Here is a 15524-nt window from a genome sequence, read left to right on the forward strand (position 1 = left end):
AATCTACACTGGAGTTGCTTACCAAGAAGACAGTAGACAGGTTTGACTTAAATCTGCCTGAGAATCTATGGAAAGACTTGAAAATGGTTGTCTAGCAATGATCAATATCCAATTTGACAGAGCTTGAAGAATTTTGAAAAGAATACTGGGCAAGATGTTTACAATGCAGGTGTGCAAAACCTCTTACAGACTTACCCAGAATGACTCACAGCTGTAATCGCTGCCAAAGGTGATTGATTCTAAGACGTCTTGACTCAGGTGTGTGAATACTTACAGTGTATGTAAATGAGATATTTCTGTATTTCATTTTCAACCCAAAAAAATCTAAAAACATGTTTTCATTTTGTCATCATTACCCAGCTAGCTGGGGAATCCATTTTGAATTCAGGCTGTAACACAACAAAATGTGGAAGAAGCTAAAGGATATGAATGCTTTCTGAAGGCACTGTGTATCTATCATTGATTGATTGATTAATTTCTACGTACAACAGGTATGAATGCTCACCCTTACAGCCCAGTGGGAATCAGATGAAGATGTACTCAGCGGTGTGCTGAGCAACGGAGTATTTGTGTCTCTCTGCAACAATACAAATACAACTTAGATGGTTTCAATAAAGACCACTGTAGTTCTCAACTGATATGATGCCTGAGATTACCCCAATGAAGATTAGATCACAGAGGGGTATCAACGCAAGCTAACTTTAATAAACAACCAGAAATAACTGTTGATTTTTAAGAAAGCTAAACTTATACCCTGACTACACCGCTCGCGTCTCGTGCAAATCTATGTTATTCAATTATTGCACCCACACTGCTCGCGAGCGTCTGCGTTGCCAAGGGCTAAAATAGAAGTCATTCCTATTTCTGACGCAGATCGCGCTGCAAGTCCTGCCTCTCCCATCTCCTCATTGGTTTATAGAAGCAGGTACCCACGTGCCATCTCCTCATTGGTTATACCCACGTGGGTGATTGAAAGACGAGCTTTGTTGCCGGTCGTCGTGGTAATACTATGAAAGTTTAGATGCCAATCACCATATAAATTCCAAGATGAAAAAGCCTGGAAGGAGGAGAGACGACTAGAAACGATTCGGTTGGCCGTTTTATGTGTGGATTAATTGTCGGAGTAGAGGACCTTGTGCATTTCAGGTAAAATAACTCTATGGTTATATCCCAGGACAAATTAGCTAGCAACAGCAAGCTAGCTAAATAGGACAAATTAGCTAGCAAGTGCAAGCTAACTAGCTAAATTGCCATACATGTTTAATTTTTTCGACCTGTCCCCAAATTAATGTAATTGGTTCAGAGTTTGTTTTGATATTTTAACCTGCGTGTCGTGATCATGTTTGGTGTGGGGGGGACAAAATAAATTAATGCACTATGGCGCACACGCGCAGCCGGTTTTGGGTTCCGTGTTAAACATGTTTTTTGGTTGTTGAGTCAATTAGACCATTCCTATTTAAAGCTTAACCTTCTAAAACAAAGTTATTTCAGAATATTTAGGCAACTTAGCTGGCTAACTCATTCATCTTGTTTTCATTGCTGAAATGATTGAGAAGATCAAGTGCAAGTTTCTACTTTTCTTTTAAAACATAACAATACATGTGATACTGCAACCACATGTTCCCTACGAGGACAATATAGTTGGTGGTAAGTAAGTAAAGTATCACTCACAAACTTGGGTGCTGCTAGAGTCTGGTTGAGGTTGTTGAGACTGATGTCGTTGCCACCCTGAGCTGAAGCCACCAACCTCAACGCTACAAAGAAACCCTGGGAGGAACAGAGGAACTGGTCAGTGGTTCATGTGGGAAATCATTCAGTAATTGGTAGTAAGAAGTAATAAGAGGTTCATTTTATTTACCCGTTTGTCCAAGAAGCCCCTCCTTTCTGGATCGGCCAAATCCCAGATCTGAAAATAGTCAAATAATATGATGTAACTGTACTGTATGTAGTTGGAGTTTTGGATTTGTCTAGAAGTGTGCAGTTTACTGAGCGTGGTGTGTGCGTGTGTGTGTGTGTGTGTGTGTGTGTGTGTGTGTGTGTGTGTGTGTGTGTGTGTGTGTGTGTGTGTGTCTGCTACTCACTTTTCCTAAGGTACTGTCTGATAGGCCTGATTTCTTCAGGAACTGAGCAGCATCTGCAGCTCCTACTGTCCCAGTGTCTCCCAGATCCACCTTCAATGGGGGAATGGAATGGAGGCAATGTAATCAGCTGGTTGTGCTTCTGGATACAGCCACTCTGCTCATTAGCCCTGTATACAGCCACTCTGCTCATTAGCCCTGTATACAGCCTCTCTGCTCATTAGCCCTGTATACAGCCTCTCTGCTCATTAGCCCTGTATACAGCCTCTCTGCAACATTAGCCCTGTATACAGACACTCTGCTCATTAGCCCTGTATACAGCCACTCTGCAACATTAGCCCTGTATACAGCCACTCTGCAACATTAGCCCTGTATACAGCCACTCTGCTCATTAGCCCTGTATACAGCCACTCTGCACATTAGCCCTGTATACAGCCACTCTGCTCATTAGCCCTGTATACAGCCACTCTGCAACATTAGCCCTGTATACAGCCACTCTGCAACATTAGCTCTGTATACAGACACTCTGCAACATTAGCCCTGTATACAGCCACTCTGCAACATTAGCCCTGTATACAGCCACTCTGCAACATTAGCCCTGTATACAGCCTCTCTGCTCATTAGCCCTGTATACAGCAACTCTGCTCATTAGCCCTGTATACAGCCACTCTGCAACATTAGCCCTGTATACAGCCACTCTGCTCATTAGCCCTGTATACAGCCACTCTGCACATTAGCCCTGTATACAGCCACTCTGCACATTAGCCCTGTATACAGCCACTCTGCTCATTAGCCCTGTATACAGCCACTCTGCTCATTAGCCCTGTATACAGCCACTCTGCTCATTAGCCCTGTATACAGCAACTCTGCTCATTAGCCCTGTATACAGCCTGTATACAGCCACTCTGCAACATTTGCCCTGTATACAGCCACTCTGCAACATTTGCCCTGTATACAGCCACTCTGCTCATTAGCCCTGTATACAGCCACTACACTCATTAGCCCTGTATACAGCCACTCTGCATTTGAACTGCAACACTTACGGGTGTAAAAGTTTAAACATTGGGATCCTTAGCGTTAAAAAAAATCCCTAACTGAAAAACCATGTATTTTCCCCCACTTAATTATAAATCACAGTTCAGTTATAACAATACATCATTTTCTGTGTTATAGCCAATAGGCTGGAAAGGCCTGGGGAAGTTGTGCAATTCAAATAAAACCAGAGAGGAAGAGCCAAAAACGTAAACTACTTGGGAATTTGGGGGCGGCAGCGTAGCCTAGTGGTTAGAGTGTTGGACTAGTAACCGAAAGGTTGAAAGTTCAAATCCCTGAGCTGACAAATCTGTCGTTCTGCCTCGTCATTGAACATAAGAATTTGTTCTTAACTGACATACAACGCTTGACGAAACAAAAAAACAAAAAGATGACGATTACCAAAACAGCACGCTTCTGTCTCCCTCTCCCTGGCCTGCCTGCTCGGTATCTTCGCTAATGATGCAAGTCTGTTGTCTTAGAGGGAGGGGTAAGCTTAGTTTTGGTCTCATATGAAATTACAGTAGTATCGATTACGCTTTTCAGACGTATTGGGATGTAGCCCCTTGAAAGCGTCTCCGCTACGGCATGTTTGATTGTCTGTTAGGGTAGGCTACACTGCGGGGTTTCAAATGCCGACACGAAACATTGTCTGGTGATATGAACGGATGCTGTACTTGTCTGTAAAGGAATGTCGCCTCTGAAGTGGGACTCAATCAGCACCGTCAACCAAATAATATCGAGCTGCGGCGCGCAAAGGTACAGACCTAATGTGGCACTTTTTTTAATTGTCTGAAAAGTTATCAATTGTCACTATCGACATGTTATACTGTAGCTGCGTTCTATCTGTAAAGGGTTGCGGTAGATATAACTTCACTAATCTTGCCCTAGGTCATACATGTGTAATAGCGCCCTTATTCTGCATTGTAAATTGATGTGGAATTGTATGATGTTTTCTTATCGTTTAAACGGAAAAACGATTGTTTTTAAATGGCCGTTTAAACCTTAAGCAAGATTGTCCATTTGTCACATCCCTAATTAGAACTGCAATGTAATGCATTGTAGAACGAAGGAGCAGAGTGGCTATAGCTTATGTAGAGACATACCAAATAGATTGACAACATTTTAGGCGTAACAAACAAAACATGAATGGCACAAATGATCATTCATTCACCTGTCTGTAGTAGACTTCGTAAACTGGGTTTCCACTCGATAACTGCAGAGAAATCAAGAAACGTTAGGGGAGAAGTCGTTTTTTTTTTTTTTTTTTAAATAGCACGTTTACTTACACATTTTGGTCTACTTACATTCAACACATTTTGGGAAGACTTGAAAGATGTAGCCTATGTTGTCACAGGTGAAGTTACAGCGAATCAACAGTGTCTAAATCTGTGTCACTGTCAGTATGAAGTGGTTTCAAGTCTGCCATGATCATCTCTAACTGGAGCAACCCACATTACTTGCAATAAAGATAAGCAAGTCAAAAGCCATAAGAAACAGTGTGAACAGTGACGATTAGGAAGATAAACAAGGAAATTACAGCTGAGCTAACAAACACTGGATAACAGCTAGCAGTTCAACTTTTGGTGACTTGGCTGCAAGCTAACTTCAAATAGAATAGTAGCTAATTGTTTGACAGTGACAGTGTTACTGACACAACTACGATAGTGAACATTGATTGTCAATGGGATTCATGATATTAGGAAAATATAGCTACAGCTAGATAGCAATCATTTAGCTACACCAACTGAGCTACATTGTCGGCTTCTTTCCTGTTGTTAGCGAAAATGCTAGCAGCTAGCTAGATAGCTAACAAGGGGACATGCGTCAATCTTTGACTTCTCGCCTGGTGGCTACCATATAATTCAATCACTTTCAAGATTTGTGAATAACTAGCTAACGTACACCATTTAACCATAGCAAAGACATCTGGAAAGTACGTATTTGGAGTTACCTGGGTGAGAGTCATGAGCGCCGCCATATTTCCTGCTGTGTCGAGAGCGCGCACACCCTTGAAGCTACAACGCGCCTCAACACTGACAGCTCCACATTGTTGACATCAGTGGTGTGGAGGAGCATGAAGGCATGCGGAGGGAAAACTTATTATTAGTAACACCGAATACAATAACACAATAGAATAGAACTAGCTACACCCTTTTCCATTGTTCACCCTTTTCTATTCAGTGCCAAGTCTAGGACAAAAAGGCTTCTCAACAGTTTTTAGCCCCAAGCCATAAGACTCCTGAACAGGTAATCAAATGGCTACCCGGACTATTTGCATTGTGAGCCCCCCCCCAACTCCTCTTTTTACGCTGCTGCTACTCTCTGTTTATCATATATGCAAAGTCACTAACTATACATTCATGTACATACTACCTCAATTGGGCCGACCAACCAGTGCTCCCGCACATTGGCTAACCGGGCTATCTGCATTGTGTCCCGCCACCCGCCAACCCCTCTTTTACGCTACTGCTACTCTTTGTTCCTCATATATGCATAGTCACTTCAACCATATCTACATGTACATACCACCTTAATCAGCCTGACAAACCGGTGTCTGTTTGTAGCCTCGCTACTGTTTATAGCCTGTCTTTTTACTGTTGTTTTATTTCTTTACCTATTGTTCACCTAATACCTTTTTTTTGCACTATTGGTTAGAGCCTGTAAGTCAGCATTTCACTGTAAGGTCTACACCTCTTGTATTCGGCGCACGTGACAAATAAACTTTGATTTGATTTTCCATTCCTTATAACTTTTATTAAAAATATATTGGCAAAGAAATGATGGTCATTATAGAACACAGACATTCAATAAATGGGAATAAACACTCAAGTTGGATCACTTATTGCCGAGACATTTTGCTAACTTTCTGTGCTCATTATTCAACAGGCGCACTATTTTAGTAATTTATTGTCTGTCTTTATTACCGTTTTTTTTGGTATTGCTTTGGTACTATTTTCACAAGTATGTGGTGAATTTTAGTAGTACAAAACTACAAACTGGTAACACTTGTAACGCAGCTAGTCATACATATTGTGCCTTTCATTGTGCATTCTTTTTGTTTGTAGACGTCTTTCACCACACAACCATTGATCCAAAATATACGTTAACTGTGAAATATAATGAGTACATTGGTTAAATCAGAAAAACACAAAATAATGATATCGTCTCAATTTAGTTATTTTAACAACCAGTTCATCCAATAGCAAAACATTTACGATACATGTTTCAAAATTGCCCTTTGAATGTAATATGCGACAGTACATTACAGTGTTTTCACATTAGACAACGCACTTGCAGTACCCATTAAAATTGACTGAACATCAAATGTCTATAATTTCCATCCCATGTGTGATAAAATGTGTGATGATTGAAGACATCTTTCACAATGTAATCACAGTGCGAAATCGCAGTAAATATCCTCATTGTTCATGCAGCTGGGGAAATACTTTTGGCATGGCGAATTCAGGCCTGACATACTGTAGGTCTGGATGTAAATCATTGCATGGCTCATCTGTGGGGGATGATATGTGCCAGAATTAAGCCTAGACAACTGCACCACCGTGTGGCTGTCGCCTACCATTGAACGTCTGACTGACATGACATGATACCAACGCCTTACTAACGTCTGCGTGACGCCTGCGTGTTAATGAAAGTCACAAGGTGCATAGTTTATATTTAAATGTATTAAACCATAAATGTTAGAAACGTAATGTTTTTCCTGTGCACGCCGACATGCCAAAGTAGCCACCTTGAGCTAGGGCGTGTGTATTTCCTGTTATAGCTAATGGCCTAGAAAAGATTATGTCCAATCTATAGGTCATCTGTCTTTCCCTCAACAACTCATGGCATGGTATGTTGTCTTATCTCGCTGTATACAGATCTAAATATTGTTAGCCAATCACAGACTGTGTTGTTACCAGCTCCCAGTAGCCTACATCAGACAACCAATAAGAGTTGGGTCTGTGGCTTTCAGTCGAGTAGAGTTCATAGGCTTTCCCAGGGGGTCCGTGCACTCGATTTTCGAGAGTGTCTGGCCAAGATAGTTTCCTTAGAGACGATGAAAAGAATTACCAAGATGTCCTTGATCCGACTGAGGAGTAAGCAGGTTATATTTAAGTTGTGATATCACTAGGAAATATTTAGCCCTCCTGTGTTGCTAAGGCAAATTTGGTTGATTTGAAAATACTAACTTTTTGTCTACAACGAGTTGTATTCTTTCGGCGTATTGTTGAAAGCACATAGGCAATATATTTTACTATGTCGATAGTGGAGTAGACTAGTGTACAAAAATAACGTAGTTGTCACGCCCTGACCATAGAGAGCTTTTATTCTCTATGTTGGTTAGGTCGGGGTGTGATTTAGGGTGGGTCATCTAGGCGTTTATATGTCGATGTTGGCCTGTTATGGTTCCCAATCAGAGGCAGCTGTTTATCGTTGTCTCTGATTGGGGATCATATTTAGGCAGCCATTTCCCCTTTGTGCTTTGTGGGATCTTGTCTATGGATAGTTGCATGTCAGCACTATTATTTAGCTTCACGTTTCGTTTGGTATTCTGTTGTTTTTGTTCGGTATTCATTTAATAAAGGAAAATGTACGCCTACCACGCTGCACCTTGGTCCATTCATAATGACGAGCGTGACAGTAATTTGATGTGCTAGTATTATTTTTTTCATGGATGAATGAAATTGTAAATTAAAATATACACACATGTGGCTATAGGATATATACATATTTTACATTGTAATACACTATCCCAACATACCACTGTGTGCTGGAGCTATGGATTTATTCAAACAGAATTGAATGGGGGATGCATAACTACTTTTCACTGAAGAAGGGAACGAGGTACAACATATAATTTCGATCGAAGACCTTAAAATCATGCCTGACAAGACAAATGAAATCATAACGATATCTTAATATAGTGTGGATAACAGAGTAGCCTATTCTACAATAATGTAAGTCTATGGGCTAGTATTAAATTAAATTGTAAATGTGTATGGGTACGCTACTTCATTCAATGATTATGGTATTGTACAAGGTAGATAGAGGAGCAGCCTATTCTACAATAATATTGTAATTGAATGTGCTATAGTATGATTTGTGTAATCGATGAATGAAATTGTGAATGGGGATGGAGAGGCTACTTCATTCAGTAAATACTAAATGTCTTGCTATCTCTGGGAGTACGTTAGTGAAGGCTTTTCAGCTGTTGAACTATGGCAAGGTTGAAATCATTTCTAAATCTATCTTTCTTTTAGTCAAGAAGTGATGAGCCAGAGCAACCAATCCCCGTCCCTGCAGCTGTTCTACCCACCACCCACACTGCTCTCCCTCCACAAGCAACCTCATCCTCTTCTCCTGTTCAACTCATTTGACACCAGACTAAAAAAGACTGTACATACATACCTCTGTGCCCATCTCATTGCAACATGATCCATCCAAGGCCAAAGATGGACGCCTAAAATGTTAGAAATGTAAACAAGATGCTACAGTTGTGTGTGTGTGTGTGTGTGTATGTGTGTGTGTACGGAGTTCCAAGAAAAGACATAGGGAGGATGGCAAAGGAGATAGCGATGAGAGTGAGAGCATACAGTATGAAAATACAGACCCCTTGGGATCTAAAATGAATATGGGGTGCACTCTTGTGTCTCCTTTTTGTCCATTTGAGGATACTACAGCACCCCTGGTGGAGGTTCTTGGAACACTGCTATTTAAATCTGAACAGAGGTTGACGAAAACCTTTAAAGTTGGTGGTGCTACCAGGCAGATGTATGAGAAAGGGGTTCCAAAAGGGTTCTTTGCCTGTCACGAAAGGACAACCCTTTTTGGTTCCAGGTAGAAGTCTTTTTGGTTCCATGTGGAACCCTCTGTGGAAGGGAGCCCGAAAGAGTTCTACCCGGAACCAAAAGGGATTCTCCTATGGGGACAGTGGAATAATCCTTTTAGGTTATAGATAGCGCCTTTTTATCTGAGTATAGGCCTATATTGCAGTGGTGGTTCTGTGGTTTTCTGTAATAAAATAAATAACAAATACTATAAATATCAGAAATACTATGAAACAGACCCACTTTTAGCACACATTTTCAAGCAGGCAAAGTAACCTTCTATGTGTGCTGAGGCATGTGTGATCCCTCAACATTGGCAGGATTGACAAAAAAACACATGCTCACATGCAAACAAAAGTTAACATGTCTAACTTGCACCGTTATGCAATTATTAGGAGACTAGATACAAATAGCTAATACTGGCTACCAATGTTCTAGTATTAATTTATTGAGGCAAGCAGATCAGAGATGTCAAGGTGGTACCCAAGTATATGCCATGTGTATATGTGACACATACATATGTATGGTCATATTTTTGATGTTTTATTTCATTTGTTATTTTATGAACCCATTTATTGTAGCATAATGGAGGTTGGCTAGGTTGCTAATGGTTTACATGTAAGAGAAGGGATTAAGATGGCGTCTGAACATTCTGTACTTTTTTTCAACAATGTTTTAGATCCAATTTGTTTTATTTTCTATGAACAAAAGCTCAGTTTACTTTATGTAATATATGTAAATATGTGATGTCAAGAGAAAATGTGGTAGTGTTAATATTTGTACAAAAATAGCGTTTAACAGTTCGCTAGCTTGATGCTAACCAAATTTAGCTTGGCTAAGCGCTTGTTAGCTCTAGGCTAGTTGGTTTCAGTCAATGTTAGCTTACATGTTAGTGGTTAATAATGTAATGGTTGTAGCATTGTTTTGCATAGGCCTCCAGTAATTTGCAGTGTTTTCGAAATTGACACTAATAGTACAGTGAGTTATATATATAATGTGAATGTGTAGATGTATGGTGACTCCAGGTTTGGATGAACGGACCAACGGGACTGCCATGTGCAAGTCCCTTGATGGGTACCAGGAATGGTGGGAGGACAACCTGAAGGTAATTATATTTGCACACAACAGCAGCGTCCAGGCGTCCCGAGTACTCACCCTATCGCCTGCTGTACGGACGGGATCAGCAGATGTTTACTGAGGTAAACAATGCAATTGTATATACAATTATTGCATATACTCTAGTATAAAAAATGTGTGATTGACTTAGTGTTTGTCTATTGCTATTTTTGTATAACGTACTTTGAGATCACTTCAATTTTGATCAAATTTCGACCTGATGTGGTGGAAGTTGTCGAACCAAATCAGAACGCCTTTGTGGACCACCTTCAGGCATGGGCTGAGAACGATGAAGAGGTTTTTGACCAGGTAAAAAGTATTGTCCACTGTTAATTTATTTTCTGGCCTTCCTTAGTTCTATATAAAATATGTATTTTAATATAATATGAAATATAATTGCATTTATTTCTATTATCAATCAAAGTGAGACTGAACATGGACAAGGTGTACGAGAAACAGAAGGAGAGCCACCGGAGGAGAATCAAGCAGACCAAGTGCTTCGACATCCGGGCAAATTACTTCGCTTGGAAGAAGGACAAAAGGAAGGCGAGGAATCTCAGTTCCACAATAAATGTTTGTTTTGTTCGATAAAGTCCATAATTTATGTCCAAATACCTCGTTTTGTTTGCGCGTTTAGTTCACAAATCCAAATTCACGAGGCGCAGGCCAGACTAAAAGTCCCAAAATTCCATTACAGTTCGTAGAAACATGTCAAACGATGTATAGAACCAATCTTTAGGATGTTTTTAACATAAATAATGTTTCAACCGGAGAATTCCTTTGTCTTTAGAAAGGAAAAGGAACGCAGCTACCTCTCACAGGCGCATGCCTGACTGAGCTCATGGCATTCTGCCAGACCTCTTACTCAATCAGCTCTTATTGTCCCCTCCTTCACAGTAGAAGCCTGAAACAAGGTTTAAAGACTGTTGCCATCTAGTGGAAGCCTTAGGAAGTGCAATATGACCCCATAGACACTGTATATTGGATAGGCAAAGACTTGAAAACCTACAAACCTCAGATTTCCCACTTTCTGGTTGAATTTTTTTCTCAGGTTTTTGCCTGCCATATGAGTTCTGATATACTCACAGACATCATTCAAACAGTTTTAGAAACGTCAGAGTGTTTTCTATCCAAATCTACTAATAATATGCATATCTTAGCTTCTAGGTCTGAGTAGCAGGCAGTTTACTCTGGGCACCTTATTCATCCAAGCTACTCAATACTGCCCCCAGCCATAAGAAGTTAAACAGGTCAACATTCAACATCATAGTTCCCTCAAAGCTCATCACTAAGCTAAGGACCCTGGGGCCAGACGGATTACCAGGACGTGTACTCCGAGCATGCGCTGACCAACTGGCAAGTGTCTTCACTAACATTTTCAACCTGTCCCTGACCAAGTCTGTAATACCTACATGTTTCAAGCAGACCACCATAGTCCCTGAGCCAAAGAACACCAAGGTAACCTGCCTAAAGGACTACCAACCCGTAGCACTCACGTCTGTAGCCATGAAGTGCTTTGAAAGGCTGGTCATGGCTCACATCAACAACATTATCCCAGAAACCTTAGCCCCACTCTAATTTGCATACCGCCCCAACAGATTCATAGATGATGCAATCTCTATTGCACTCCACACTGCCCTTTCCAACCTGTACAAAAGGAACACCTATGTGAGAATGCTATTCATTGACTACAGCTCAGCATTCAACATCATAGTTCCCTCAAAGCTCATCACTAAGTTAAGGACCCTGGGACTAAACACCTCTATCTGCAACTGGATCCTGGACTTCCTGATGGGCCGCCCTCAGGTGGTAAGAGTAGGGTAACAACATATCTGCCACGCTGATCCTCAACACTGGGGTGAGTGCTCAGTCCCCTCCTGTACTCCCTGTTCACCCATGACTGCATGGCCAAGCACAACTCCAACACCATCATTAAGTTTGCCGACGACACCACAGTGGTAGGCTTGATCCCCGACAACGATGAGACAGCCTATAGGGAGGAGGTGTCAGAAGAAGGCCCCCAAAAATTGTTAAAGACTCCAGCCACCCTAGTCATAGACTGTTCTCTCTGCTACTGCACAGCAAGCAGTGCCAGAGCGCCAAGTCTATGTCCAAAAGGCTTCTTAACAGCTTCTACCCCCAAGCCATAAGACTGCTAAACAGCTAATCAAATGGCTACCCAGACTATTTGCATTGTCCCCACCCCACCCCCCATTTTTAACTGCTGCTACTCTCTGTTTATTATCCATGCATAGTCACTTTACCTCTACCTACATGTACATTACCTCAATGACCTTGACTAACTGGTGACCCCCGCCCATTGACTCTGTACCGGTACCCCCTGTATACAGCCTCCACATTGACTCTGTACCGGTACCCCCTGTATACAGCCTCCACATTGACTGTGTACCGGTACCCCCTGTATACAGCCTCCACATTGACTGTGTACCGGTACCCCCTGTATATAGTCTCCACATTGACTGTGTACCGGTACCCCCTGTATACAGCCTCCACATTGACTGTGTACCGGTACCCCCTGTATATAGTCTCCACATTGACTCTGTACCGGTACCCCCTGTATACAGCCTCCACATTGACTGTGTACCGGTACCCCCTGTATATAGTCTCCACATTGACTCTGTACCGGTACCCCCTGTATACAGCCTCCACATTGACTGTGTACCGGTACCCCCTGTATATAGTCTCCACATTGACTCTGTACCGGTACTCCCTGTATATAGCCTCCACATTGACTCTGTACCGGCACCCCCTGTATACAGCCTCCCTCACGACGCCAGGTCAGCGGAGTCAATCACCACCTTCCGGAGACACCTGAAACCCCACCTCTTTAAGGAATACCTAGGATAGGATAAAGTAATCCTTCTAACCCCCCCCTCCCTTAAAAGAGTTAGATGCACTATTGTAAAGTGGTTGTTCCACTGGATATCATAAGGTGAATGCACCAATTTGTAAGTCGCTCTGGATAAGAGCGTCTGCTAAATGACTTAAATGTAAATGTAAATGTACCGGTACTCCCTGTATATAGCCTCCACATTGACTCTGTACCGGTACCCCCTGTATATAGCCTCCACATTGACTCTGTACCGGTACCCCCTGTATATAGCCTCCACATTGACTCTGTACCGGTACCGCCTGTATATAGTCTCCACATTGACTCTGTACCGGTACCCCCTGTATATAGCCTCCATATTGACTCTGTACCGGTACCCCCTGTATATAGCCTCCACATTGACTCTGTAACGGTACCCCCTGTATATAGTCTCCACATTGACTCTGTACCGGTACCCCTATATATAGCCTTGCTACTGTTATTTTATTGTTGCTCCTTTATTATTAGTTATTATTCTATTTTTCATATATATATATTTTTTTGTAAAAACATTTTTAACTTCAGTTTATTTTAGTAAATACTTTCTAAAACACATTTTTTTCTTAAAACTGCATTGTTGGTTTAAGGGCTTGTAAGTAAGGTATTTCCCTGTGATTTGATTTGATTCAATGCGATTCTCCTGAATAAAAAAGTATCTGTTAAACTGTATAGTGTTTGCATAGACCCATACGATTCTATATATTTTTTGGGGTCTTTTGCGGTAGGCATAGGCTACCACTAATATTCTAAATTGCGGAGCATTTAATAAACCAACCACATTTTCCTGTGATGTTGAGGCTGAGCAATACCTTTGATAGGCTTGTAGACTACGGAAATAATCGTGGAGTTAATCATTGTTATTACCGAGATCACTTTATATAATCTGGACCGTTGTTTTTTCTAAGGTTAAGCAAACAAGCGGTAGCATATGTTTTTTGCCCATCTCTATAACAAGGTTTAGGCCTATATCCTCACATACCCCCTCAGTTCAGGCCCTGTTTTTAACCATAAGGCATCGCCACAGAAATGTATTGCATGGTGACAGTGGTTGTGTCTGTTAAACTGGGAACTCTTGGGGGAAAAAACTAGGTCAAATCATGACATCAGTGATTTTCAGGTCAGAGAAAGATGCCCGAGTTTCTGAATTGGAATTCCGAGTTGGATGGCCGTTATAAACTATTTTTCCCATTCTGAGCTCGTTTTTTCTTCTTCGAATTCCCAGTTGTCTGAAGTCGGAAGTCAGAGATTGCCGAGTTCCGAGTTGTTTTGAATGCGCCACTAGAGACCTAGGCTACCTCTTATTTCTGAATAGGGCTACCTCCAACAAAGAAGCCATTGTGTCTGTACTGATGTGAGAAAGTAATGGTAATCTACACAGTAATGGTGGCTGGCTGCCTATGGTGGCTGGCTGCCTATGCCTATTTTAGCATGATCGACTAATTTAATTGATTAGATTACTCTGGCAATGGAAAATATTTTTTACAAAATCATGTACATGTAGTCGTTTGTAAGCCGTTCATGTTGCGATCTTTAATAATAAACTAAACAGACACTTAAACTAACATGTGACGCGTAACACATATAGATGTTTTTAAGGCATTCATGGTAAGATCTGTCATAATAAACTAACACATAAGATGACTAGAACACCACGTCTGCATGACATGTACGTGTCACGTGACATGAACATGACGTAAACGCGTCGGCCGTATGACGCCTTAGAAAACAACTTGCCTCCATTGACAGTCCATGTTAATTCAAGGGCGGTATTTTATGGCGCTAGGAAGACATTAGGTGACTTGGTGAGAGGTATCAGTAACTTCACGAGGTTTAAAACTGGCACCTATCACCCCCCATATCATCCATGGCCTGAAGGAGGGTGGTTCGCTCATGGGGGTGGCGATCATACATCTTCCACCTGTATTGTAATCAAGTATTGTATTGTACGTATGTATTGTAGTGGTCCTGTACGTGGCTCAGTTCATACATATTATGAACATTTGAACATCTTGGCCATGTTCTGTTATAATCTCCACCCAGCACAGCCAGAAGAGGACTGGCCACCCCTCATAGGTTCCTCTCTAGGTTTTGGCCTTTCTAGGGAGTTTTCCTAGCCACTGTGCTTCTACACCTGCATTGCTTGCTGTTTGGGGTTTTAGGCTGGGTTTCTGTACAGCACTTTGAGATATCAGCTGATGTACGAAGGGCTATATAAATAAATGTGATACTGTAAGAGCATGGCACTAGCAGCGCCAGAGTTGTGGGTTCGATTAATACCAAAATGTGTGGATTATTTTCACTTTCAATAAAAGCGTCTGCTACGTAAATATATTACGGTATTACAGTTCTCTATTAGCAACTTCGTTTTTGGATACATGTTTACTGTAAAGGGGATGCATTTATTTGTTTTTTACTTTTTTAAATTTATTATTACTGCACTGTAAGAGCGACAAACAAAAGAAAGTCGCTGCACCTGTTGTAACATCGGCATATCTGTGTACGCGACCAATAAACGTTGATTTGTTACATACAGCACGTCTCTGATATTGTCAGATTTTTGAAAAACGTATTGTGAAG

At 41.4% G+C, this 15524-nt stretch overlaps 1 protein-coding gene and 1 long non-coding RNA gene across 2 annotated transcripts in view; one reads left to right on the top strand and one right to left on the bottom strand.

The window, feature by feature from the left end:
- The window catches only part of LOC139550186 (epidermal growth factor receptor substrate 15-like 1), a 63760-nt gene extending 58168 nt beyond the window's left edge, over positions 1-5592 (bottom strand). The window contains exons 1-7 of the mRNA XM_071360888.1: positions 5487-5592; positions 5065-5153; positions 4285-4326; positions 2082-2171; positions 1859-1906; positions 1672-1767; positions 506-577 (exon numbers count right to left, since the gene is read on the bottom strand). Of these exons, the coding sequence (XP_071216989.1) occupies positions 506-577; positions 1672-1767; positions 1859-1906; positions 2082-2171; positions 4285-4326; positions 5065-5091 (375 nt within the window). The 5' untranslated portion in view covers positions 5092-5153; positions 5487-5592. The remainder of the gene's footprint in view (positions 1-505; positions 578-1671; positions 1768-1858; positions 1907-2081; positions 2172-4284; positions 4327-5064; positions 5154-5486) is intronic.
- A 1502-nt stretch (positions 5593-7094) lies between these two features.
- Positions 7095-8744, top strand: LOC139550189 (uncharacterized). The gene is made up of 2 exons (XR_011669989.1): positions 7095-7210; positions 8375-8744. It is a non-coding gene; the product is annotated as an uncharacterized lncRNA (long non-coding RNA).
- The last annotated feature ends 6780 nt before the right edge of the window (positions 8745-15524 follow it).

The sequence above is a fragment of the Salvelinus alpinus genome, chromosome 23 (assembly GCF_045679555.1).
Source record: "Salvelinus alpinus chromosome 23, SLU_Salpinus.1, whole genome shotgun sequence".
Classification (NCBI taxonomy): Eukaryota; Metazoa; Chordata; class Actinopteri; order Salmoniformes; family Salmonidae; genus Salvelinus; species Salvelinus alpinus.